Here is a 25,193-nt window from a genome sequence, read left to right on the forward strand (position 1 = left end):
TAACATTGGTTACATGGACGCTTCGCCACTGACGGGGGTCATGATCCCCCCAGACGAAAAAAATATCAATCTAATAATCCTTTTAAAAATAAAAATTGAGAGATCTCGAACAAAAAAAAAAGAAGAAATTTTAAGCCCATCCAAAAATAATTGTAAACACACTTATCCTAGGATCCAAGGGTGGTGTCACGGATGATCCTCCCCCCCCCCCCCAGACGAAAAAATCTCAATCTAATAATCCTAATAAAAAATAAAAATTGAGAGATCTCAAACAAAAAAAAAGAAGAAATTTTAAGCCACATCCAAAAAATAATTGTAAACACACTTATCCTAGGGGTGGTAAAACTAAGTGCCCTTACATCAGAGAAAAGTAATTTCAAACCTTCAAGACCCATGACCTCCCTGACAAACCTTTCTAGATCCGCCACTGCTGATGTACAATTGCGATTATTTTGCGATTAGCGTTTATAGTAGAGTTGGATCTATAACTGCAGATGTCGTGCCAATCTCACTCTATACATATGGGCGGGAATTATAATATGATTTGTTGGTAGGATAGTAGTCAATCAGCCAGCCATGTGGCAGAAATCAAAAGTAAGTATACTTTGTTGTAGCCTATAAAATGTTTCAACACTGTCGTTGTAGAAGTTATTGGTTTCCTATAGTTTTAAAATATTTTTGATAACATAAACGTTGCTTATCACATCAAATAATATAATCTATTTTACCAGTAGGAATGAATTTTGCAAGTAATTTGAATGACATGTATTTAAAGGATTAACTTCTTAATAACTTATCAATGAAAAGAATTTACGAAGCTATAAAATATGTAATTTTATTTGCGTTAGGATTTTTTTTATTACACGTGTAGACACGAATGTAGACAGGAATGTAGATATATTTTTTGAAATTAATGTTATTCTAGTTTATGCTCGATCTTTATACCACCTCCGCGTTTTCTTCCAAAAACACCGGATGCTGATAAGGACCAGTATTGTTTCATTAATTTAAAACAGATGGATGGGTGCACTGTCAAGTTCAGAGAATTCAATTCGGTAAGTACATACTGGCTGGTGGTTTTGATTTGAGTGATCTTTTGCTTTCATCTCTGCGTTTAATGTTGGAGGGGAGGAGGCTAAAACTTTATTCAGAAGTTTAATTTTTTACTTCATTTCAGATTATGGTTTAGCGATACGGTGACAATAAATTTGAATTATTGTCACATTTATCAAGAAAGTGTACTTAATTTATAAACAGTCTGTGATAATATAGAGCTGGTAAGTCCTTTTTATCGATAATCTAAAATGATTAGTGAAGCATAAAATTAAATTTTTCTAAAAAGCATTAATTTTTTATGGTTGTTATTAAATGTTGATTATACATAAAATAATACAATAAGTGTTAAATTAAAATAATAGATTAATTTCTCGGAAATTATAATATAATGGCAGTTACTTAACTGAAATTTACATTACCTATTTGCAAAGCGTATTATTTCAAATCATTACTAGACATTTTTTTATATTACATATTTTAATTTACAATCTGCTTCATCGAAGCTATAAGTAAATAGTTTGTAAATAAACTCAAAAATAAGTAAATAAACTCACCGGCACAAAATTCCGCCACTAAAAATTTTTGATTAAGTTTGAAAACTTATAACTTTATTATTTATTGTACTCCGATTTTCAAGATTCTTGCATCAGTTTGTAGGTACATGTATTGATATCGTTTGTTATTATTCCGGTAACCAAAATTTTTTGTTTAGGCATTATACAATTATACGGGGGTGAATGGAAGCGTTGTATTTTCTTCCAACTTAATTCTGTGGAAAAATTGAAGAGCTGATTTTGTTTCATACTCCTTCCGTATTATCTCGGAGGCATCCCTAAGATTTTTTTTTGAAATATCCGGATATCTCTTTTCTTGTAAAAGCTGTAAATAAAAACACTGATTTGAAAATTTATTTCATTAAAATTATCAAACGCACTAAAATTAAAAACACAACATAAAATTAACAACAAAACAATTCAATACCGAACCGTGTTGAGCGCCCCCCCCCCCCACTTGCAAAAATTAAAAAACAAATAGGCCGTATTTATGAACTATTTATGAGCTCTCATATTCCGCAAATTAAAAATTTTGAGCTCGTTCCACTGAGCAGGAATTTAATATTTTCGCCGGAGGGGGGGGGGGCTGAGTTACTTAAAAATAGGAATATTGAATCGATTTTTGCGACAGAATTACGAGCTATTTATGAGCTCTTGAAATGAAATAGTTTAGATTTTTGAGCTCATCCCCTTCACCCCCAAACAACCCTCTAATTGATTTAACTTAAGAGCAAAATGCTGAGAAAACTTAAAATATATCGTATTGCGGATATAATTCCTATAGCTTATACAGGGTGTAACGAAAATACAGATCATAAATTAAAGCACATATTCTGAGACCAAAAATAATTCGAATGAACCTAATTTACCTTAGTACAAATATGCACATAAAAAAGTTACAGTTTGAAGTTACAAAATGAAAATCGATTTTTTCGAATATATCCAAAACTATTAGAGATTTTTTATTGAAAATAGACATGTGGCATTCTTATGGCAGGAACATTTTAAGAAATAATTATTATGAAATTTGTGTACCCCATAAAAATTTTATGGGGTTTTGTTCCCTTAAACCCCCCCAGACTTTTGTGTACGTTCCAATTAAATTATTATTGTGGTACCATTAGTTAAATTCAATATTTCTAAAACTTTTTTGCCTCTTAGTATTTTTTCGATAAGGCAGTTTTTATCGAGTTATGGCTTCTTTTTTAATATGTTTACATAAAAATTTAACTTCTTCTTATCGTTTCATCTGAAAGAGTTACACCTGTAGTTTCCAAAAGCTGCCTTTGGAGCTGCCGGTGAGAAATGGTTGGGTGTCTTCCAGCTGAATGGAAAATTAAACTAGCGTGGCGAGCCGTTATTACTTTTTGGCGACTTTCCCTTGCTTTATTTTTGATCTTTCCTAGTCCTCTTACCTAGCATAGGTTTTGAACAGAACGCCCTGTGTTACGCCTAGCTCTACAGCTATGTCCATCTGAGAACATTACTTGCTCCACAAGACCAATAATCTTTCCCCGTAGTAAGTTCTATAACCCCATATGACTCATATTTTCGTTTTTGGACGCAAAACTTAGTTTATTTATTTTCGTTCAATTTGCAACACAAGCAAATAACCTATACCGTACCGAGCTGTACTATCTGATTGTCTTATAGATTTGTTTATTTTCAATAAAAACCTTTATTCTTCGTAACAATAACAAGTTTTTTCAAAAGAAATAAATATTACTTTGAAATACATGGTGATTCCATATAAGTTTGGGTGTGTGTATTTAATTTTATTGTCTGTTGGCCAGAGTTTCCTCAGTCGTCTTGCAAATCCGGGAGGAGCGTTTAGGCGTTTAGCAGTCTTATGTCATCATTTGGATGACTTCTCAGTCCATCAAGGTAGTTCTTTGTAATTCTTCAAATTTTTTCCTCTGCCAAATGTGCAGCTGAGTCCTCGTGTAGGGTTTTATTGCTTACATACCAGGGCGCGTTGAATATCATTAATATTTTTAATTGGACTCTTTGTATTATCTTGATATTTGATGGCTTTGCTGAGCAACCAGCAGCCCCAGAGTTGGTCACCGTAGGTCTAAATTGGTTTTATCATAGATTTATGCAGGAGCAGAGCAGTGACATAAGCCAACTCATTTGTCGTATTTTAATGTTCATCTTGGTTGTTTTGGCTTAGTTAATCTTTCGTCAAGGGTTAGTTCCAAATATTTAACTTGTGTGCTGACTGGTAATTATGCATGATTTAATGTTATTGTCGGACATACATCCCTTCGGTTTGCAAAAGTAACTTGGTTTGACTTAGTTTCATTTACTTTCACCTTCCATTTGTCGAGCCATGTTCCTAACTGGTCAAGGAGGTTTTGCAGTTGTGCAGACGCAATAATGGGGTTCTCATTGACAAATTATGGTGGTGTCATCGGCGAACGTTAAGATCTGGGTTGTTTCAGTGGTTGGGATATCTGCGGTAAATGATAGGTAAAGGAGAAGACATAAAATATTTGTTACTGAAATTTTAAATACATATTTGCTCATTAGCGATGGTGCCCAAACCCAAAATTATAAAACTGAAAGTACTGGCTATTAAGATCTTTTATTAAGAAAATACACTTTTGTAGCGCATTTATATATAAAACGGCGCTAACAGGCTTTATATAGGCCTACGGCTTCTAAATTCTGGATAATATTTCTCCATTCTTTTCGGTCCTCTGCACTCTTTCTGCAGTCCTTCACCCCGATTTCTTCTAAATCCCTCTCTGTAGCATCTACCCATCTCTTCCTTGGGCGACCTCGTCTCCTTTTTCCCAATGCTCTGTCATTCAATATTCGTTTGACGTTTCTACTTTCTGGCATTCGAGTAATATGTCCCAGCCATTTAACTCTTTGGGCTCGTATTTTTGTCGTTATTTTTGGTCTTCCATACATCCTCATTACTTCTTCATTTGTTCGTCTCCTCCAGGTTTTCTCCGCTATCTGTACACCTCCAAAAATCTTTCTCAGGACCTTCATTTCCCATATCTGTATCTTTTCTCCTCTTGTTGATTCATTACCCACGTTTCGCTCGCATACAACACTGTGGATCGTATTATCGTTTCATACATGCTGATTTTCGCGTTTTTTGATACATCTTTTGCTTTTAATATCGTCTTTAAGGAACTCACAACTCAACTTCCCTTCAATAATCTTTTCCAATCCCGGCGATAGGGTATAAGGACCTCGCCTGTAAAACTAGCATAGACACTCTTCACTTCGGTTTTTCTTAAATTAGTATTTTGTATGAAAAATAATAATATGGTTGTCAAGCAAAAGTACTCCAGATTTGTATAGTAGTACAGCTATCTAAGATACTCATTAATATTTAGCTCAGCGGAGTGATATTTTTCGAGGTGTTCAATTATATAAACAAGGTATCTACCTGCTTTATGAAATTATTCCTTGTTTATGTAATTTCACACCTCGAATAATAGCACCCCGCTGAGCTGAATATTAATGAGTCTCGTAGATAGCTGATTACTATAGTATCAACTACTATTACCAGAGAACGGCAGTTCTCCCAGTGGCGCACACACACACCCCCCTACACGCGACACTATATAGGGTGAGGCAGATAAAGGGCCTATTAGAAATATCTCTAAAACTAAAAAAAAGAGAATCATGAAAATTGGAATACAGGGGTTTTGAGGTATAAACTATTTAATGAAAATATTTTGGTATCTTTGCTACTTCCTGTTATACCGGAAGTTGATTGTAACTTCGTTTTTTTAAATGGGACACCCTGTATATTTTTACATTTTTGGATTCTGCTCGATGTCTTCTTTCTTCAAATATGAGGTTTTGTAATATTATACAGGGTAGTTTAAAAGATAATGACGGTTTTTTATAAATTTTGTAGCAAACTTCACACCCTGTAGAATTATACTGATTTGATATAAAAAACTTCATTTATGTTCAAGGGATTTTTAATATAGTCTATTATTATTAAAAATTATTAATATAGCGAAATGTTTAATTTTAGTATACAGGGTTGGTCGAAACTCGGAATGAGTATTTTCTGAGTTTTCTTAAATAGAACACCCTGCAGCAGTGGTGCTCAGACTTATACTGCGTGGGATCTACCACATAAACTGCAAGCGTCCAGCGATCGACTGCTAGTAAAAGAGAAACAATTTTGAAAACAAAAAACGTTATTGCATATTTCTATTTGAAAAAAAGTTGTAACTACAGAGAATTGTAATTAATTTGGATGTTGGTGCATAGCACTACATATCATCCACAAGTTATTCATATATGATTTCACGTAATTACCGATGGCCAAACGCAAGCGATGAGAGATTTTCGCCAGTTAGTCTACCTTCACTAACTTTCATTGATTTAACGACACTTATTTGGGAAAATGCAGACTCACAAAAGTACGTTGATCCAATGAATGCTGTAAGCTGCAGAGCTGCTTGTCTCAAAAACGGATATTTTTCAGACGCTATGATAGACCAACATTTCGTATCGGTCACTCTGGATTTAAGGTGTATGTATGTATCCGAAATTATTTTCAGTACCTCATTCTGGACGGAAATGATCTGCATATTGAAAGTAATGGATATATCAGTAGCAATTTTTTCCATCTCTTCATATGAAAATGGTTTAGACATGAATGTTCCAATATCTGTCACTTTTTAAAATCAGCAAAGCGTCTTTCAAACTCGATGTGAACTTCTTGCAGCTTCGTCTCGTAATAAACATAATTCAAATGAGAGGTTACCCTTTTTTTAACGATATAAAGTTGTTTAAATCCTTTCTCTTCTCATCACAGCGAATGTACTGCGTTCATCATGTCGATAATTGTTTTATTTTTACCCTAAAGTAGTTCCAAATTAAGGAGTTTCAAATGTTTTGCTATATCTGATATGAAAGCCAGATCACCATTTCTCGGTTTGAAGTAGATGAGTGTCGTCCACTCGTTCTTCTAGAAAGGAACTTATTTTAGGAAAGTAACTCCTGGAACCTATCAAAAAATTTTCAGCGGCTCAACCACCTCTTATCTGTATGCAAAAGTAAATCAATGTGTCCCACAGAGTCGCTAGCTTTTAATTGCGCTTTAAAAAGATGTTATTGCATGCTTTGCGCTCTGATTGAATTCTCAATTTTTGTTGCCATGCATATTCATGGCGTCGTCCATATTTAAAATTTTGGAACACAAAACCTGCTGGTGAATGAAGCAATGAAATGAAAAAAAAAACGATGGAAAGTCATCGTAAGCTCGACATAAGCAACACATCCATTGTTAGTGCCAATCATGGAGAGTGCAACACCTGTTGTAATACACACTAGTTTGTAAATCGTTAGCTCGTATTGTTGATTATTGTAAATTTCAAACAAAATTTGTATTTTTTCCGCGAGTTTTTTCTTTCAGAGTTAACATATCTTCTTAAGCCAACATCAGAAAATACCATCCGAATGAAAATACACAACTGGGCGGTATCAGCATATCGGTTGATTCGTGAAATTCCAAAGAAAAGTGTATACACTTCATAATATTTATCAATTTTAACTTTCCAAATTTCCAAGCTTTCCAAATCTTTGCCCATGATTTCGATAGTCTAGTAACCATTGGATGTGACAACCGGACTTCTTTGTTAGCAGACATAATATCTTTTCCATTTGTATTTTTTCCGTGAATCGCGATCGACTTCAAAAACTTTGGCGATCGACCGGTCGATCGCGATCGACGCTTTGAGCACCGCTGCCCTGCAGTTTTTGTACTGTAATAAAATGATATTTTATAGTACTTTTTTATTTCTTAAGCATACCCTATACCTAACTGCTTTAATTTGTAAGTTATTCGTAGTTCTTTAAGCCAAACATTAATTGCAACAAAAATTACTTGAAATTTTATTAGATTTGCCGTGAAAATATTCAATCTTAATAATTTTTTGAAAATAAATACATGTTAATCTAGAATGATCCTTAATTTATTAATATTGGATGAGATACCAAAATGCCTACGTTGTTAACATTGTTGGTGCATAAAATATTAATAAAAACAAACCATATTATACCTATTTGGCTATGGCTTTGACACTAATCTTGCTTAAACATTAGACATTATATTATTTTTATAGTTCTAGTTGCTTTGTTACCATTACTAATATAAATTTTTGTAATGAGAAACTGATTCTAGGAGAGTATAATAAAAATGTACTACTAAATAGCAATAAGAATTTATCATATGCAATTCCTTGATAGACGACAACCAAAGAAGAAAAACTTTTCAGTTTACTAGAATAGTTTCGACGTACTAGACACTTAGATTACGAGAACGTTCATACTAATATATGTACTAATATGTAGATTCTCAGTGATACTAACACTTAATTCATTTTAATCATTTACAATAGTTTTTGTCCGATCAGATTTCTCGTAATCTAAATGTCCAGTTCGTTGAAACCGCTCTAATAGTAAATTTTGAAAAGTTTCTCTTTTTGGTTGTCATCTATCATGGAATTGCTGATGATAAATTCTTAAGGCTTGTTTACACGGGTAGAGTAATGATGCAAGTACTTGATAGAGTAGAGTGACTCTACCCGTAAAAACGCTCAGCACAGTAGAGTAGCAAGTAGAGTGTATAGTAGGTGGTAGAGTAGAGTGACTAGCAACATGTGGCAAAATAGCCCTACTGTACTACCACCACCACCGCCAAAATGTCAACTCGCCTGAGCACTCTACCCATGGAACGCGCTCAATTCTGGTAGAGTAGAGTAGGTAGGAGAGTACGTAGGGACGCTGTCATTCCGGCTGGAATTGTGTTTTGTGTAAATAGTGAAAATGAAGTTCACCGAAGATAAAACTTTAAAACTTATAGAGCTGTATGGCGAATACCAGTGTTTATGGAATTTAGGTAGTGTACACTACAGAAATAAAAGTATGAGACAAGCTGCGGAGGATGATCGTCGAAAGAATGGCAAAGGGGGCTTGGAGTAAACGCGCTCAAGCAAAAAATTAAGAATTTAAGGTGCACTTATAATCAAGAGTGTTTAAAAATACAAAAATCAAAAAAATCGCGTTCACTATACTAGCATCAGTACTATACTTGTACTCTCCTCGTGTAAACGGTATCAAGCCATTTTTGGTAGAGTAGGGAGTAGAGTCTACTCTCTTCGCTACTCTACTCTCCTCAAAACTCTACCCGTGTAAACAAGTCTTTATTGCTAGTAGCACAGTTTTATTTGTTATACTCTCCTAGAACAAAAAAACATCTGAATCAGTTCCTCATTAGAAAAATTCATATTAGTAATGGTAGCAAAGCAACTGGAACTGCAAAAATAGTAGAATGTTTAAGAAAAGCAAATGTTTAAGAATTTAGTGTCAAAGTCATAGCCAACTAGATAGAATATTGTATGATTTTATTAATATTTAACCGACCAACAATCTTAACTACGTAGGTATTTTGATATATCAACCAGTATTAATAAATTAAGGGTCAATAGAGATTAATATGTATTTCTTTTCGAAAAATTATTTATGATTGAATATTTTCACGGCAAACCTAATAAAATTTCACATAATTTTTGTTGCAATTAATGTTTGGCTTAAAGAAGTACGAATAACTTACAAACTAAAGCAGTTAGGTATAGGGAATGCTTAAGAAATAAAAAAGTACTATAAAATATCATTTCATTACAATACAAAAATATAGGGTGTTCCATTTAAGAAAACTCAGAAAATACTCATTCCGAGTTTCGACCAACCCTGTATACTAAAATTAAACATTTCGCTATATTATTAATTTTTAGTAATAGTAGACTATATTAAAAATCATTTGAACATAAATGGAGTTTTTGATATCAAATCAGTACAATTCTACAGGGTGTGAAGTTTGCTACAAAATTTATAAAAAACCATAATTATCTTTTAAACTAGCCTGTAAATTACAAAACCTCATATTTGAAGAAAGAAGACATCGAGCAGAATCCAAAAATGTAAAAATATACAGGGTATCCTATTTAAAAAAAAACGAAGTTACAATCAACTTCCGATATAACCGGAAGTAGAAAAGAGACCAACATATTTTCATTAAATAGCTCATACTTCAAAACCCCTGTATTCCAATTTTCATGATTCTCTTACCTTTAGTTCTCGAGATACTTCTAATAGGCCCTTTATCTGCCTCACCCTGTATATACACGAAATTTTCGATTTTCTAAATCTCACGGAATTGAAAATTGTACCAACTCCCATCTTAAAGTTCAGGAAAAGACTCACCCATTCATATATCAACCATCCATTTTGGTCCAAGGGTGTGGATTTTACTGCCCTTCCTATTTACCTAGGGCCTGTTTTTCGTTCTCTTCCCCAAAACTCCCAAAAATTTCGAAAATTTAAGTACGAGCTTTGCGGCTTCTAATAGTAGTTTCCAACGCATGTCTAATTTTGAAAATCGGTTATACCATTAAAAAGTTATCGAGCTCAGAAATATGACTAAATTTCTATTTAAAAAAGGGAAAATGTTTATGGATATGTATGTATGTGGCTGGAAAAGTTAAACCGATCTGAATTTTTTTTCTGTGTTTGAAGAGGGGATCAGGGCCGATTTAGAACCGGTGTAGTTTGTGACAATTGACCACCCATAAGCCAGCTATAGGACTTGGTAGGTACAAAACGGCATATTTTGGGGGTATATATCTTCGGTTCAAGAAGAGACAGGAGAACCGCAAATACACCAAATCAATAGTGTTGAGTTAAGCTTTCAAATGGTGTCTAAGCCGTCAGGATCAGAGATACACACGGCTCAGTATCGCCGAAAAACTGAAAAATTAAACTTTGAAAATTTTGGTTTTTCGACAATTACTCAAAATTTCAAACTACGAATTGCGCCAATAACTGAGCGTTTGTAGAACTTTAGAATCTGACGGTGTATACCTCATATCCGGGAAAATTCACATTTTTAAGTTATAGGCTTCATAAGTATGATCAAATCTATTTCCTATGGGAAAAACGGTTTTTCAAGCTCAATAATTCCTGTAATAGCTTCAGTTATCATACTTGACCTTAGATGCATCAGATACTACTTATTAATACGTTTCAAACTCATGTTTAGTGATCAAAATCGGTTAAGCCGTTTAGAAGTTATTAAGCTACAAAAGTATAATAAAATTAACGATTATTCCCGAAATGGTTTATGTAGTTGTAGTGGTTACGACGCTAAATTTGATCTGGCAACGGGCAATCCGAGTTCATTAACCGACCATCCCAATAATTTTTTTCAATCTATTTCGAATAGAAAAAAATCTAGTGTACATTCGATGGACACTAGATCATTTGGGAAATAATGCGACAAAGGCGACCATTTATAAAGCTTAACGTGTAATTGAGAAAAATTGCATTCAACTTCATACATTTAATTTATAAAAAAACTTGGAAAAACTTGTGATACAAGAATAAAAAACAGCTAAACGACGTAAAAATGAGTGGCGCTTACAATATTCCAGCTATAAAAGATCTGATATGAATATTACGAGGCGCGAAAATATATTTTCATTTTGATGCAAAATAAAATTTTAGTTTTATTTTAAAATATTTTTCCATAATATAATATGCTAAATTTGAAGTAAACGCGCCACAAAAGAGTAACTTTGACACAGTTTGAATTTTGAAACTCTTTTGTGGCGCGTTTACTTCAAATTTAGCAAATATTATGGAAAAATCTTTTAAAATAAAACTAAAATTTTTTGCATCAAAATGAAAATACGTTTCGCGCCACGTAATATTCATATCAGATCTTTTGTAGCTGGAATATTGTATGCGCCACTCATTTTTACGGCGTCTAGCGGTTTTTTATTGTGCATTATACATTTGAATATTTCAGAATTAAATGATTCGTGTCATTTACGCATTTTTCCATATAAAAAATGACATGAGGCTCTGGTTTAAAAATATACTTTATCGCGTAAGAAATACTATACTTGGAAATTGATCATACAGAAGAAATTCCAAATTAAATGTTTTCGTGTATCGATTCTTTAGATGCCCCAAGGTTAATTCATCATCATTTTAAGAAACTACAGTATGGGATGATATCAGCAACCTTAAGTTAAGTGAAATCCCATCGAATCATTAGAATGGTTGAACTTGATTAAAATGAACACATACAAATAAATGAATCCTTGGGTGTTAAAATATACGAGTAAACATACATAGTTTTAACTCATAAAACAATCATTAAAAAAACAATAAACCTTTAAATTTGCACGAAGCTTTTTATCTGTAAGTAACATATATATCTGTCCTTTCAACAAGGTCTTTTCCTTCAAATTCCAATCACTAAATATTTAATTTTTGTTGCAACTAACGCAACGTCGAAAACTTTGCGATCAAAATTATTCATTTTTTTTTGGTTTTTAGTGTAAAAATATTTTGGATATAAACTGAAGACTAAATCACTGAAGCATGGTATTATACAGGTTTAGGTACTTTAATTTTCTTCAGGTTTCTACTCCACAACATTGAATGTATTCTTCTTCTTATGGTGCCTATCCGTTCCAGATGTTGGCGATCAGCATGGCTATCCTAACTTGGCTTGCTCTCTTCTCAAATACCTTGCCCTGAAGATTGAGTTGCAACAAGCCATATCTCTGTTTATTCCTCATAACATGTCCAAGATATTCTAGTTAGTGCTCTTTGATGGTGTTAATAATCTCGCATTCCTTGCCTATAATACGTGGGACCTCAACATTAGTAACACGATCCACCCACGAAATTCTTAAAATGCGTCTGTAACACCACATCTCGAATGCCTCTAGTTTTCTTAAAGAAGCTTCGGAAAGTGCCCAGGCCTCTACTCCGTATAATAACGTATAAAATACATAGCATCTGATGATAGTTTGTGTATTAATTTAATGTTTTGATGTGTCCCTAGACGAGAAGCGAGTAACCATGTTTATTCCTTACTGATAATCAAATAGGTATTGTGATAATTACTTTCTTTTCTTTGCTTTAGGAAGAACTTAAAAAGTTGTGACTGGCTGAATGGCAAAAGCCTGTGCCAAAAAAAAAAAGAATTGTACGCACGTAAGAAGTTATACTTCTATTATATGATTCTAACGAAATTAATATATGTACTTTAAACAGTTTATTTATATTTTATTTAAATATTAAACTAATTTTTAATACTTACTACTTTCCAAACATTTTTATTAAAACAATACCAAAAATTAAAAAAATAAAAGAATAAAACACACACAAACACATTGAAAAATGCACCAAAGAAATGATTTCTGAACAATTGTTGGCAAAAATTTTAACTAAATACGCATTTTCTGAAAAAAATTATATAACAAATATATTCACAATCATAAAAGGTATAAAACAATAAAAACTTGCATTGGGATTCGAACCCGCGTGCTTAGAGTTGAAATCCACTTACACACACCCGTCACCCGACTTGACCACTAACACGTACTTGTCATGTGGGAACGTAGGCTAACTGAACGTTTTACTGTTTGACAGTTCTGAATTTAATCAAATTAGTTTGATTTTGTGTGTGTCTGTGTTCACAAAGGGAATTAAAATATTAAAATACAACAAAACATAGAGTAAGAAAACAATAGATATATTAGATGAAGAGTGGTAGAAATTTTGTTGGTAATCAAATTATGTAAATCAAAGCATTACCTACTAATAGATAGGTACATACATTTTCCAAATAGGTAAGTACTTATGTAATTTTTTATTACAATACTGAAACATTAACAATTAAGTACGTACCTGTTGCTTTTAAAAACTATTTAAAAAGTTACTACAATTATAAACTTGCTTTTGTCTGTGTCCTCACAACAATAAAAACTAATATACAATATTTGTTTTTCCGTAACCTCCATATTGAACCATTATTGTCATGTCATTTGAACACCCAATCAGAGCAAAGGTATAATGAATCTGCGCCGGGGAACAAGGTTTTTGATGAATTCGCGCATATTAAATTTCACTCCCATCGCGCCTAAAGAAGTATAACTTCAAAAAAAAATCTGATGATAGAGATTTTGGTAGCAAGTGGTAAATCGTGACTTCTGAAAAGAGACCATCATTATAAACACTGATCTCGCTTTTCCTATGCGTTGTTTTATTTCACTTGAGTGGTCCCATTGGCTGTTTATGTTGGTACTGTATGTATTGTCCACTCTGTCAATTGGTTGTTGGTTAACCAAAAGCTGTGTATTTAATATCTCGCGGTTACTGACTACCATGTACATACTTAGTTTTTTTTCATATTGAGATAAAGTCCGTGTTCTCTACTTATTTCTCTGATCTGAGCGACATTATTCTTTGCAAACCATCTAGATTCTAGACTATCTGCAAAAATTATTTTTGCCGAATTATTTTCTTTTCTTTCTCCTTTCTGTAAATTTTTGTAAAAATGTATTTTTCTTATTCATTTAAATTTATTATTTTCACTCTACGACATCCGATTTGGATGTCGAAACGTTAATAAAATCATTTTTTAGTTAAGTTGTGGCTTATTTCCCATTTAGAATAGTTAATTGCAAAAATGCCACAAGGAAATAGCTTCAGAACAATATACGAGTACACCATACTATGTCTTGCTGAATTTTTCGCAAAAACTACCTGATCAACTGATCCAACGAAGTCCCCCCATTCCGGGTCTAGGACGTTTCATCGCCGCCGTTTCGATGCCGCCAATTCGATGCCGATGCCGGCCGATTCATCGCCAGTCAATTAATCGCTATCTGATATATTTCCGAATTTTCGACATTTGCAATTATTATTTATTTTTAGTATTAATTAGGAATTCTAGGAAATGCGAGATATGACGGCGATGAAATGGACAGGCGATGAACCGGCGGCATCGAAACGGCCGGCGATGAACCGGCGGCATCGAAACGTCCAATTCCGCCCCATTCCTATTCTCATGGGGCTACATGTTGTAGTCCACTGTCAAGCATTTATAATATATAAGTTACCAGCCAAACCCGATTTCAGGACAAACTAGTTTGACCTACGCCAAACTATCCTCATATTATGTAATAGTTTATCTATTTATTTTGGTTTTGTAGGTATTAGGTATAATGTTTATACTAACTAGACCGTACTAGTTTATCCTCATATTAATATGGACACTTCAGGATAAACTAGTACGGTCTAGTTAGTATAAACATTATACCTAATACCTACAAAACCAAAATAAATAGATAAACTGAATATAATACTCTGTAAGTGGATGTAAGACACTCATTTTTATTAAAATGATCATGATTCGGCATAAACTAATGGACAATTGGAAATAAAGTGGAACCCTGATAAGTCGGCCCCGATAACCCGGAAGTCCGGCTAACCGGGACCGATTTTCATCAGAAAAACATTTTAACAAATAAACAATTTAACAATTTTATCAAATAAAAATGAATGTAGGCAAAATAATGTTTGAGAGATAATGTGCATTTATGTAATTTGAACTATACGATAGTAAAAATGATTCATGGCACACGGCGACAGAGCGACCGTCTCGGCTTATCGGAAAGAACAGGCACCTGTCTGTATTCCTTTTCCTTTATTTATGTCAAACTGTCTTAGCATTGTTTAAAATAGACTAAAAGAATATTTAAAAAATTCTTTTTTAAAACAATGGTCTTCGTCTGTTCTTAAATAACAACATTGTTCCTTGTGATCGTATTGTGTGTAGTACAGTCGTATTGTTCACTTCCGTTCTGTAATCGTGCTTCAGAATGTGTTTACGTGTTTTTTGTCTACGTAATGGCAACAAAACGTAAAAATGTTGTAGTGACAATGGAAAAGAAACGAGAAGCATTAGGTAGGATTGATAAAGGCGAATCTTTAAAATCAATTTATTGCAGCATAATATGGTGTCGGTACCTACATCTACAGTATGACTGAGTTTTTTACCAAGAAATGAACAATACTCTACACTCTATAAAACTATACGTAATTTAGATGTGTACTGTGCATATGTGTTTCATGTTTTTGTAATTATAATGGTTATCTGTAAGTATACTGCATTTTATTAATTTTTACCGTATTCTCCGGCTAACCTGGATTCTCGATAACCTGGATCGGCCGCGGTCCCGATTAATCCGAGTTATTGAGGTTCCACTGTATTATTAAATAAAATCAGTGTTTTTTTTTATAAAAACAATAATTATACCGCAGTTATAAAAAATATTATATGTTATTTAATGCAGTGCTTTGCTGACACTTAGAATTATTACGGAATATTATTGTTTATGGAACAGTTTTTGTATTTGAAAAAAACTTTGTTCTGATTCAACTGAATCTCTCGTAGCTGCAACCGACTAAGAGCTAGAGCCGAAAAATAATCGTCATAAGTAATATGGAGTTTGTCCTGTGAAATACGTCCATTGTATATTGATAATTATGATCCCTTTCAGGCTGACATCTCAGTGGATACAGTAAGTAGCAATAAGGGGTGAAAGGGGAAAATTAGTGCAGTCACGAAAGGTTTTCACCTCCTATTTCGTTGAACCTCCATCGATTTGCATAAAAATTGGTAAGTAGTTAGGTTAGAGAATACCTCAAGAAACAAAAGTGACATGGTGCCAACCCTTTTACCCTGGGGGTGGATGCCACCCCTTCTCGTGGGTGGAAATTATTTTGTTAACCCCTCAAATCGATATAGGGGCAAATTTTAAGCAAAATTTGTTATATCAAGTTAATAAAATAAATCAACACTCTTTGAGTTATTAAAGATCAAACATTTTAATAATTTTTCGTGAAAAAGATGCATGGTATAAAGCGGTTTTTCATAAATAATTCAAAAACTATAAGTTTTACCAAAAAATTGTTATTACCAAAATTAAAGATAATAAAAAATCTAATAGATTCCTTATTTGAAAAACATACTAGAATGAATTTATAGTGAGTTATAGGTGATTGAATTTATATTTTTTTCGGCTAGTACTCAGATGTATCTTAGTATTCAAGCTTAAATAACGGAAAAATGATGCATTTTATAAAATATAAAATATTAAAAATTAATTTATACCAGAAAAATAAAAAATAATTTAGAAGATAATATTGTTTATTTATTAACTATTTATTTATTTTATTAATTGTAACCTTGAATATCTACAATATCAAAAATTTATTAAAAATTTATACGCAAAAGTTAAGTGAATACATTTATTTAACATTTACCATTAATCGGATTTAATAAAAATGAGATGTCCAGATATTACATTGAAGCTAACAACTGTCATTATGGATGATAAAACGAATACCTTAATTGTATGTTATTTTTATAATTATTTCGAAGTTTAATTAAATTTTTTAATGTAAAAATTTTTCTATCAATATAAACGGAATATGTCCAGATACTGGGGGTATCCAATAATGGCTACATTTGACATATATTAAACACATTGTTGCTACATTTTACGTAAATATCTTAAAACAATTTTAAAAGCTTATAAATAGAAACAACCAAGTTATATGTCTAAATAAGAAATTGAACATATTAAATATGTGCTAGGGGCAATTTAACCCTATTTTACTGCCCTCGGTACCAACGTAGCCGTCAGCCCTTTTGAATTTAGACACTTAATGGTTCAATATTGAGAAATCAAAATGGATGACATATTATCGATGACGATTTTTTTCCAAAATTTCCTCCCTCTCTATCCTTAACCGCCATCCCTTTAGTATCCAATTAGATGTCAGCCCTTTCGGATTTTGTTGAACTGGGCATGGGTTAAGGCTTTCAATCGGGAAAATTTTTAAGCATATTATCGATGACGATTTTTTTCTCCGAAAATTTAGTGCAGCCACTGAAGGTGAGTATGAGCTATTACCTCCGATTTCGTTGAAACTCCATCGATTTTTATGAAAATTGGTGAGTCGCTAGAGGATACCTTAAGCTTAATGAGCAAAAGGAGTACAAACAAAACAGAAAAGGAGCTTTAAGCACTTGTTAAAGTAGTCAGAAGTATCTATCAAATGAGCTTCCGAAGAAATTGATAGCAATAAAATTTATGCTCCAAATTTTTTTCCAAAAAAATATTATTGTTTTTTTAGAATATCTCCATTAGTTTTTATGATATCAGGTTTAGCTAAAAACCGTTTAAAAGGTACTTTCAAGGGCTATAAAATAGTATTGAACTTAATATTTTATATCCCTTATTTTTTTAAAAGATAAAAGGTTAACGGGTCTCTGTTACATGGTTCTCGCAGTAAAATTTATGTTTTAAACGTTTCTATCTCCGTTATGTTTTGTCCTATAAAAATAATAAAAAAAGTAACACATTTGCTAAGGAAAAAACTAAAATTTAGTTTTGTATCATTTTTTACGTATATCGATTATTTTTGGAGTTATTATCAAAAGAAAATGAAATTTACGAAAATTTGAAAAATTATTTTTAAAATCATTTTGTTTTTCAAAAATATGCTTTCTACATCGGTCAAAATTTTTGAGGTTATTAGCTATGCTAAAATAAAGAAAGCCTTATAGGGCCTACTATAAATTTTAATTTTTGTGGAAATCGCGTATGTTTTATTTTTCACCTTTTCCTAAAAAATTAAAAAGGGTTCTCTTATTTTTATCATAACTTGCTTAGCTTTTATGCCATCAACTTCATCTGAAGCTCATTTGATAGGTGTTCTTGAGTACTTTGTTAAGTATGTATGCAAGTGTTAAGTATGTATAGTTTATAAAATAGGTTATTAAGCTTGAATAGTTAGATTTGAGTATTAGCCGAAAAAAATATACATTCAATCACCTATAACTCACTTATAATTAATTCTAAAAGGTTTTTCAAATAAGCAATCTATTTAACTTTTTATTATCTTCAATTTTGGTAATCGTAACTATATTGTTAGAACTTATAGTTTTTGAATCATTTATGAAAAACCGCTTTACACCATGCATTTTTTTCACGAAAAATTCAAATTTTTGATCTTTAATAACTCAAAAAGTATTGATTTATTTTAATAACTTGATATAACAAATTTTGCTTAAAATTTGTCCCTCTATCGATTTGTGGGGTAATTTTTTATAAAAAAAATTTACTCCCAGAAAGGGATAGCATCTACCCCCAGGGTAAAAACGCAAATTGGCACCATGTCACTTTTATTTCTTGAGTTATGTTCTAACTACTGACCAATTTTCATAGAAATCGATGGAGGTTCAACGAAATAGGAGGTGAAACCTTTAGTGACCGCACTAATTTTCCCCTTTCACGCCTTATTGCTACTTCCTGTATCCACTGAGATGTCAGCCTGAAAGGGATCATAACTATTATCAATATACAATATACAATATCAATATATTATACAATGGACGGATTTCACAGGACAAACTCCATATTACTTATGACGATGATTTTTCGGCTCTAGCTCTCCGTCTATTGAAATGACGTTCAGGATGAAGATAACTCAAGGAAGATAATAGACAATAATTTCAATGTTAATCTTAGAGAAGACAGTGATGCTAACAGGCAAAGTTGATCTCAGAAACATCATTGGAGTTATTCTTCAGGATGACGAAGGATTTTACAAAGTTGGCACCAAACTTGGTGTCCTTCAGAAATTATATTCTGGGTTTATTTTTTCTTACTTAACACATTCACGGATACGACTTCATAGGCAGACAGTCACGTCTCTTTGTAAGTGTCTGCATATGCAGTCGTATCCATGAATGTGTTAATAAGCTATGATAAATTCAGTTGGTTCAGGACAAGGTCTTGTAAATAGCATCTGCGACAAAAACTGCTCCACAAACAGATGCAAGTGCAAGAAGGCAATGATACTATGCAGTTATAGATAAGTGCCATCAAAGCACTCGATGGAAAAATAAATAATAATTTTTAATAATAATAATAATAGTTTTAATAAAAATAATTATCTTTAATCCATTTACAGAGTATGTTATTCAGTTTATCTATTCATTTTGGCTTTGTAGGTACGCTATAATGTTTATGCTAGGCCGTACTAGTTTATCCTGCAGTGTCCGTATAAATATCAGGATAAACTAGTTTGGCCTAGGCTAAACTAGTTTATCCTATCGCGTTTAGGACAAACTAGTTTGGCCTAGGCCAAACTAGTTTGTCCTGAAATCGGGTTTGACCGGTAACATATACACTATTTTGTGTATGCTCTTTTTATTGATATTCATAATTCTTTCTGTAGAAGAATGCCTTGGAAAGGTCTATAATTTCTCTTGTTCATGTGGTTCATTCACCTACACCTACCTATTTTGTATATGAATTTTCTTAAACAACAATGTCATCACCATTTGGGTGAACATTTTAAACTTTCGTCTTTTTCATCTATACTCTGAAGAAATCTTTAAGGAGGCTTGGGATGACAGACAGGTAGTAGGACTAGACGGAGAAATAATCAAAAATATAAGATACGTTCATTAGAGATTGGACCCCACGAACTATAGACTTATGTCTCTTTTTACAGGTTTCTTGCTTATTTCATTCAAAAACCACGTCCTTCGTATCGTAAGGGGTACGTTTAGGATACTGTACAAAGACAAAGTGTCAGACAAAGAAGCTGAAAGGTTGGAAATATAAGATACGCTGACGATACAGCCGTGCTTGCAGAAAATTTACAATATTTCCAGACTTTAGTAAATCTAGTCAGTGGAGCAAGTTATCGGAGATTATTTAAAATTAACATTTCAACGACAAAGTGAATGGCAGTTGGAAAGATTAATATGAGTCAAAGTTTGCTTTCTATGGGATACATCGTGTAAACCATTTTAAATACCTTGGTAGCTGGTTCAACGTAAATTGTGACTGATGAAGAGATAATAACTAGGATCGAAATATCACGGAAGGCTTTTATGACCTGGAAACCAGTTTTATGTAACAGAAACATGTCGATGCATATTCGCAAGAAGCTCCTGAAATGTTATGTGTGGTCTATCCTATTATATGGTTGTGAGACATTGACATTAAAAAACACAATGCTAAACAAATTAGAAGCATTCGAATTGTGATGCTATAGAATGAAGATGTTCTTAAAATGAGGAATTCAGAACGTCTTCTCATAAACATCATAAAGAGGAGAAAAATAAAGGGAAAGAGATGGATTGGTCGAAAGAAACTTTCAGGGCTGCGTAATATTAGGCAATGCTGTGGTTCCACAGTACAAGAATTATTTTGCGCAACTGCGCAGCAGCCGATAGAGAAGGGCTTCAGGAAATTGTAAACATGAGGACGGTCAACCTCTGAATACGGACACGCACACCGTACCTGAAGAAGAATTAGTTAATAATTACAATTGTCATTATCTGATAACGTTTGTATTAAATTAAATTGCTGCCATCTTCACGTCTGCCCTCCTCTAACAATTTTTATATAGCCTCCTATGATTGCTGATACTAAAAAATTAAATTTATTATTAGATATTGTATGCATATTATATACTTAAAATTATTAAGCTTATATTGATTATATTGGCGTAAGTCTATTTATCAATACGGAACATAAGCATTTATGTTTATTTTTATGGACTTAAAAAGTACTATGTACATGTACAGTAATAGGCGAAGCAATAAAGCACTAAAATCAGCCTTACCACCGAAAAAAGAGGACAAGACGGATCTTAATAATTAATTCTTTTTGCATTCGATTCGTGAATGCACCAGGAAACTTTCTGACCCCTAGCCATGAGATAATATTGAAAACTGCATACAAAAAATGGATTCTTAAGGCGGGTGTACATATGCGCTCTGCTCGGTGTGCGAGCCGCTCGCGCGCAGCATATTTGTTAGATTAGTACGTATTTTCAAGTGGCACACAAACGGCTCGCACACAGCGCACCACGATCTAACTTCTGTCAACTTTTCAACAAATGCTTTGGTGGTTCGCAATACGTATTTGGACGGGTCTGCGAGTGGTTTGTTGGTTTTGGGGCGCCTGAGTTGAATATTTGTTAGTAATGCAGTGGTCGGAAGGAAATATCAAACTTATTGATGTTTAGCGTGGAAAATCATTATTGTGGGATCCTCAACAAAGGACCATTTAAAAAAACAACTTAAAGCCGATATCTGAAGGGAAATAGAAGCTGAAATAGAAAATATACATGCGAATCAATGTAAAAAAGGTCATTTCATTGTTATCTTCTAATCGGCGTGAGAAATGCAAAATTAGATTTACTATTTTATTTGGACATAAGCCACAATTCGAGTTTGAAATCAAGCTTACTTGACGTTTCGACTTTCACTTTGGAAATCAATATAAGAAAAACATTCATAAATTAAAAATTTAACTTTGTTTCTGGTGAAGCAACGCAGTTGGAGCAAGCAGATATATTATAATTGTGTCACCGGAAAGCGAAAAAGGTAGTCCCTAAAATTTTCAGGACTGAAACAATCCCTTAAAATTCGAGAATTTTTACGATTTTGACAAGGTAAACATTTGGTCTTAGGCCGCACCTACATTGGATCCGTTATTCTCCGATCCGATCAGATCAGATCAGATCAGATCAGATCCGATCCTTCATCGATTGTCATTTGTTTCGAGCTTCTGTCATATTTTGTATAATCTGTGTATAATATTAATATACACGGATTATACGACATATGGCAGAAGCTCGAAAAAAATGACTGTGAATGAAAAGCCCTATGGGATCCGTATTTCTCCGATCAGATCAGATCCGATATAGACCGATTTTCCGGCGAGGGTGCCTACATTGGTTCCGTTAACTTCCGACCACCGACCACCGACAATGAGTTCCGATGAAGATGTGTTAAGACCGCGTCTCACCATCAAATAATTTGATCAAACAGTTTGAGCAAACTCCGGAAGTACGTCAAAGTGACGTCACAATTGCAGTTTTTTTGAAATTCTAGAAATCTGTGCTCTCACTATCAGTCTAGTTTGATCAAATTTTTTGTATTGAGTTGTCTAACTTGTTTGTACTTTATTTAAAATTAAAATTTTTCATTATTATCCACAATGAACACTCAGGATGTGACGTCACGAACTGTCACTTTCAGTTTGCTCAAACCAGTTTGATCAAATTATTTGATGGTGGGACGCGGCCTTTACGGAGATGATGACATTGAATATACTTAAACATGTTAGCTTGCAACCAACTTGCAATCAGCTTGCAACCAACTTGCAACCAGCTTGCAACCAACTTGCAACCAACTTGCAACCAACTTGCAACCAACTTGCAACCAATCGGAATGAAACCAAACACTTCTCGATGAGAATAGGAGAAGCTACTCCCGACGTCGGCCGATATCGGATCTGATCTGATCGGAGAAAAACGGATCCAATGTAGGCACCCACATTTAATACTAATATAATATCTACGATTACTAAATGTTCGTAAGTTTCCTCTGGATCGCGGAAGGTTCGTCAAAATGAAAAATTTTAACAAACATTAACCGCGCCACGAACGCGCGCCGCTCACACGGCGCGAAGTTCGCAGCGCGGATATGTATCTCCGCCTTTAAAGTGCATCTCAAACAGACAATAAAAAAAATTCAGAACTCGTCAATAATTATCGGCGGCAATGAGTTCAATTGTGTTACTAGGTGGTTTTTTGGGGTCGCTGAAAACGAATATGATGTCGTAAGTGATCTCCGGAGTACCTGGTGCCCAGGGTACCTACTGTTTAACTCGTCTTGTGGAGTTTTCGGCAAATTCAATAAAAAATTAGCCAAAAATCATTACCAGCGAGGTTTTTGGGGTCACCAATGACGAATATGACATCGGAAATGATCTCCGGAGTACCTGGTGCCCAGGATACCTACTGTTTACCTCGTCTTGTGGAGTTTTCGGCAAAAAGTTTATTAAAATATTAGTCAAAAATCATTACTCGGGGAGTTTTTGGGGTCCTTAACGACGAATATGACTCCAGAAGACGAGGTAAACAGTAGATACCCTGGGCACCAGGTATTCCGGAGATCACTTCTGATGTCATATATGTCGTTAGCGACCCCAAAAACCCACCGAGTAATGATTGTTGACAAATTTTTTAATACATTTTTTGCCGAAAACTCCACAAGACGAGGTAAACAGTAGGTACCCTGGGCACCAGGTACTTCGGATATCACTTACGACGTCATATTCGTTTTCAGCGACCCCAAAAACTCCCAAGTAACAAATAATTGATGAGTTCTGAATTTTTTTATTGTCTGTTTGAGATGCACTTTCAGAATGCATTTTTTGTATGCAGTTTTTCAATATCATCTCATGGCTAGGGGTTACAAAGTTTCCTGGCGCATTCACGAATCGAATGCAAAAATAATTATTAAGATCCGTCTTTTTTTCGTTTTTTTTTTCGGGGGTTCAGTGCTTTATTGCTTCGACTATAAATTTTAATACCCCTAAACTAAATGTATAATATACAGAATTTGAAAACATTATTAAAAAAGACACGAATTCAAATTCGTGCTAAACGTTCAACAATATTTAAAGAACATGAAAAATAGATAAACAGGCGACTTATTTGCTTTTTTAAATAAACAAAACTTACATGCATATTTAAATATTTTTTAGAATATCTAGACCAGTTATTAACATGACGATTAAGAATATTTGTTGCCTTGGCGCTGGTTACGTAGGTGGGCCAACCTGCAGTGTGATAGCTTTAAAATGTAAAGATATTAAAGTAACAGTTGCTGATCTTAGCGAAGAACGAATAGCTCAATGGAACTCCGACAGACTCCCAATTTATGAGGTAAGTGAACGATATACCTATTCATTGACATATAATATAAGAGGATGGACGAAGAACTCTCCTATTATACCTGACACAGAATCGGGTGTCCGAAAGATCATTAGACATTTTCACTCTACACTCCCAAAAATTTAAAATATAATTTGATTTTCACAATGCTAAACACAAGACAAACAACGACCAAATACGCACATACAAACAAAACAATATTTGATCGTGTCGTATTCGTAAAATTTTTTCCCACTTCGTATCAAAACATATACTTCAGCGAAGTAGGTATATGTTTAGGACACTTTTTATAGTTGTTGCTGTGTCTATCCTAATATATTATACACATCATCTTCTTCTTCTTATTGCTCCGTCTACTTTCGAAGGTTGGCGATCCAAATGGCAATTAAGGCTGTATGGCACTATGCATTTTCTTGTATCATTTCTAATATCGTTTCTGATATTAGAAAGTTATATACATTTTCTTGTATCGTTTCTTGTACGTACATTTGTGCCCTGTATGACACTATGCAAGTTCTTGTATCGAAAATTATTGTTATTGTATGTAATTCGGCACGTAATTGGTCGAAATTTTGTTTGTCACCCTGTGTCACGTTACATTGGTATGGTAGTACTGCGTCTACAGCTGATTTGAAGGATTTTATAAATATAAACTGTTAAAACTTATAAATTGAAGGGCTTAATGTGAAACAATGACAAGCCACACATGATTTCAAAACAAGTTAGTGTTATTCTTGGTTAAAGTAATAGTATAACAAGCCACTAACAAATTATCTCAGCCCTTCGTTAATAGATGGCCCGATAAATCTATGGTCACACTATTGCATAGGTCTAGTTTGTCTCTAGTATCTACTCGACATAATGACAAGCCACATCAAAATGGCGAACATGGGCGGA

The 25,193-nt window shown here is 33.5% G+C and overlaps 1 protein-coding gene across 2 annotated transcripts in view; it reads left to right on the forward strand.

The window, feature by feature from the left end:
* The first annotated feature begins 460 nt into the window (after positions 1-460).
* Positions 461-25,193, forward strand: part of LOC114334291 (UDP-glucose 6-dehydrogenase) — a 97,600-nt gene continuing 72,867 nt past the window's right edge. The window contains exons 1-4 of one of the 2 annotated variants that reach the window (XM_028284328.2): positions 461-594; positions 926-1,055; positions 1,178-1,277; positions 24,107-24,287. In XM_028284328.2, the coding sequence (XP_028140129.1) occupies positions 24,129-24,287 (159 nt within the window). In that variant the 5' untranslated portion in view covers positions 461-594; positions 926-1,055; positions 1,178-1,277; positions 24,107-24,128. The remainder of the gene's footprint in view (positions 595-925; positions 1,056-1,177; positions 1,278-24,106; positions 24,288-25,193) is intronic. The other variant, XM_028284329.2, reaches the window with a different exon arrangement.

The sequence above is a fragment of the Diabrotica virgifera genome, chromosome 10, assembly GCF_917563875.1.
Source record: "Diabrotica virgifera virgifera chromosome 10, PGI_DIABVI_V3a".
In the NCBI taxonomy this organism is placed as follows: domain Eukaryota; kingdom Metazoa; phylum Arthropoda; class Insecta; order Coleoptera; family Chrysomelidae; genus Diabrotica; species Diabrotica virgifera.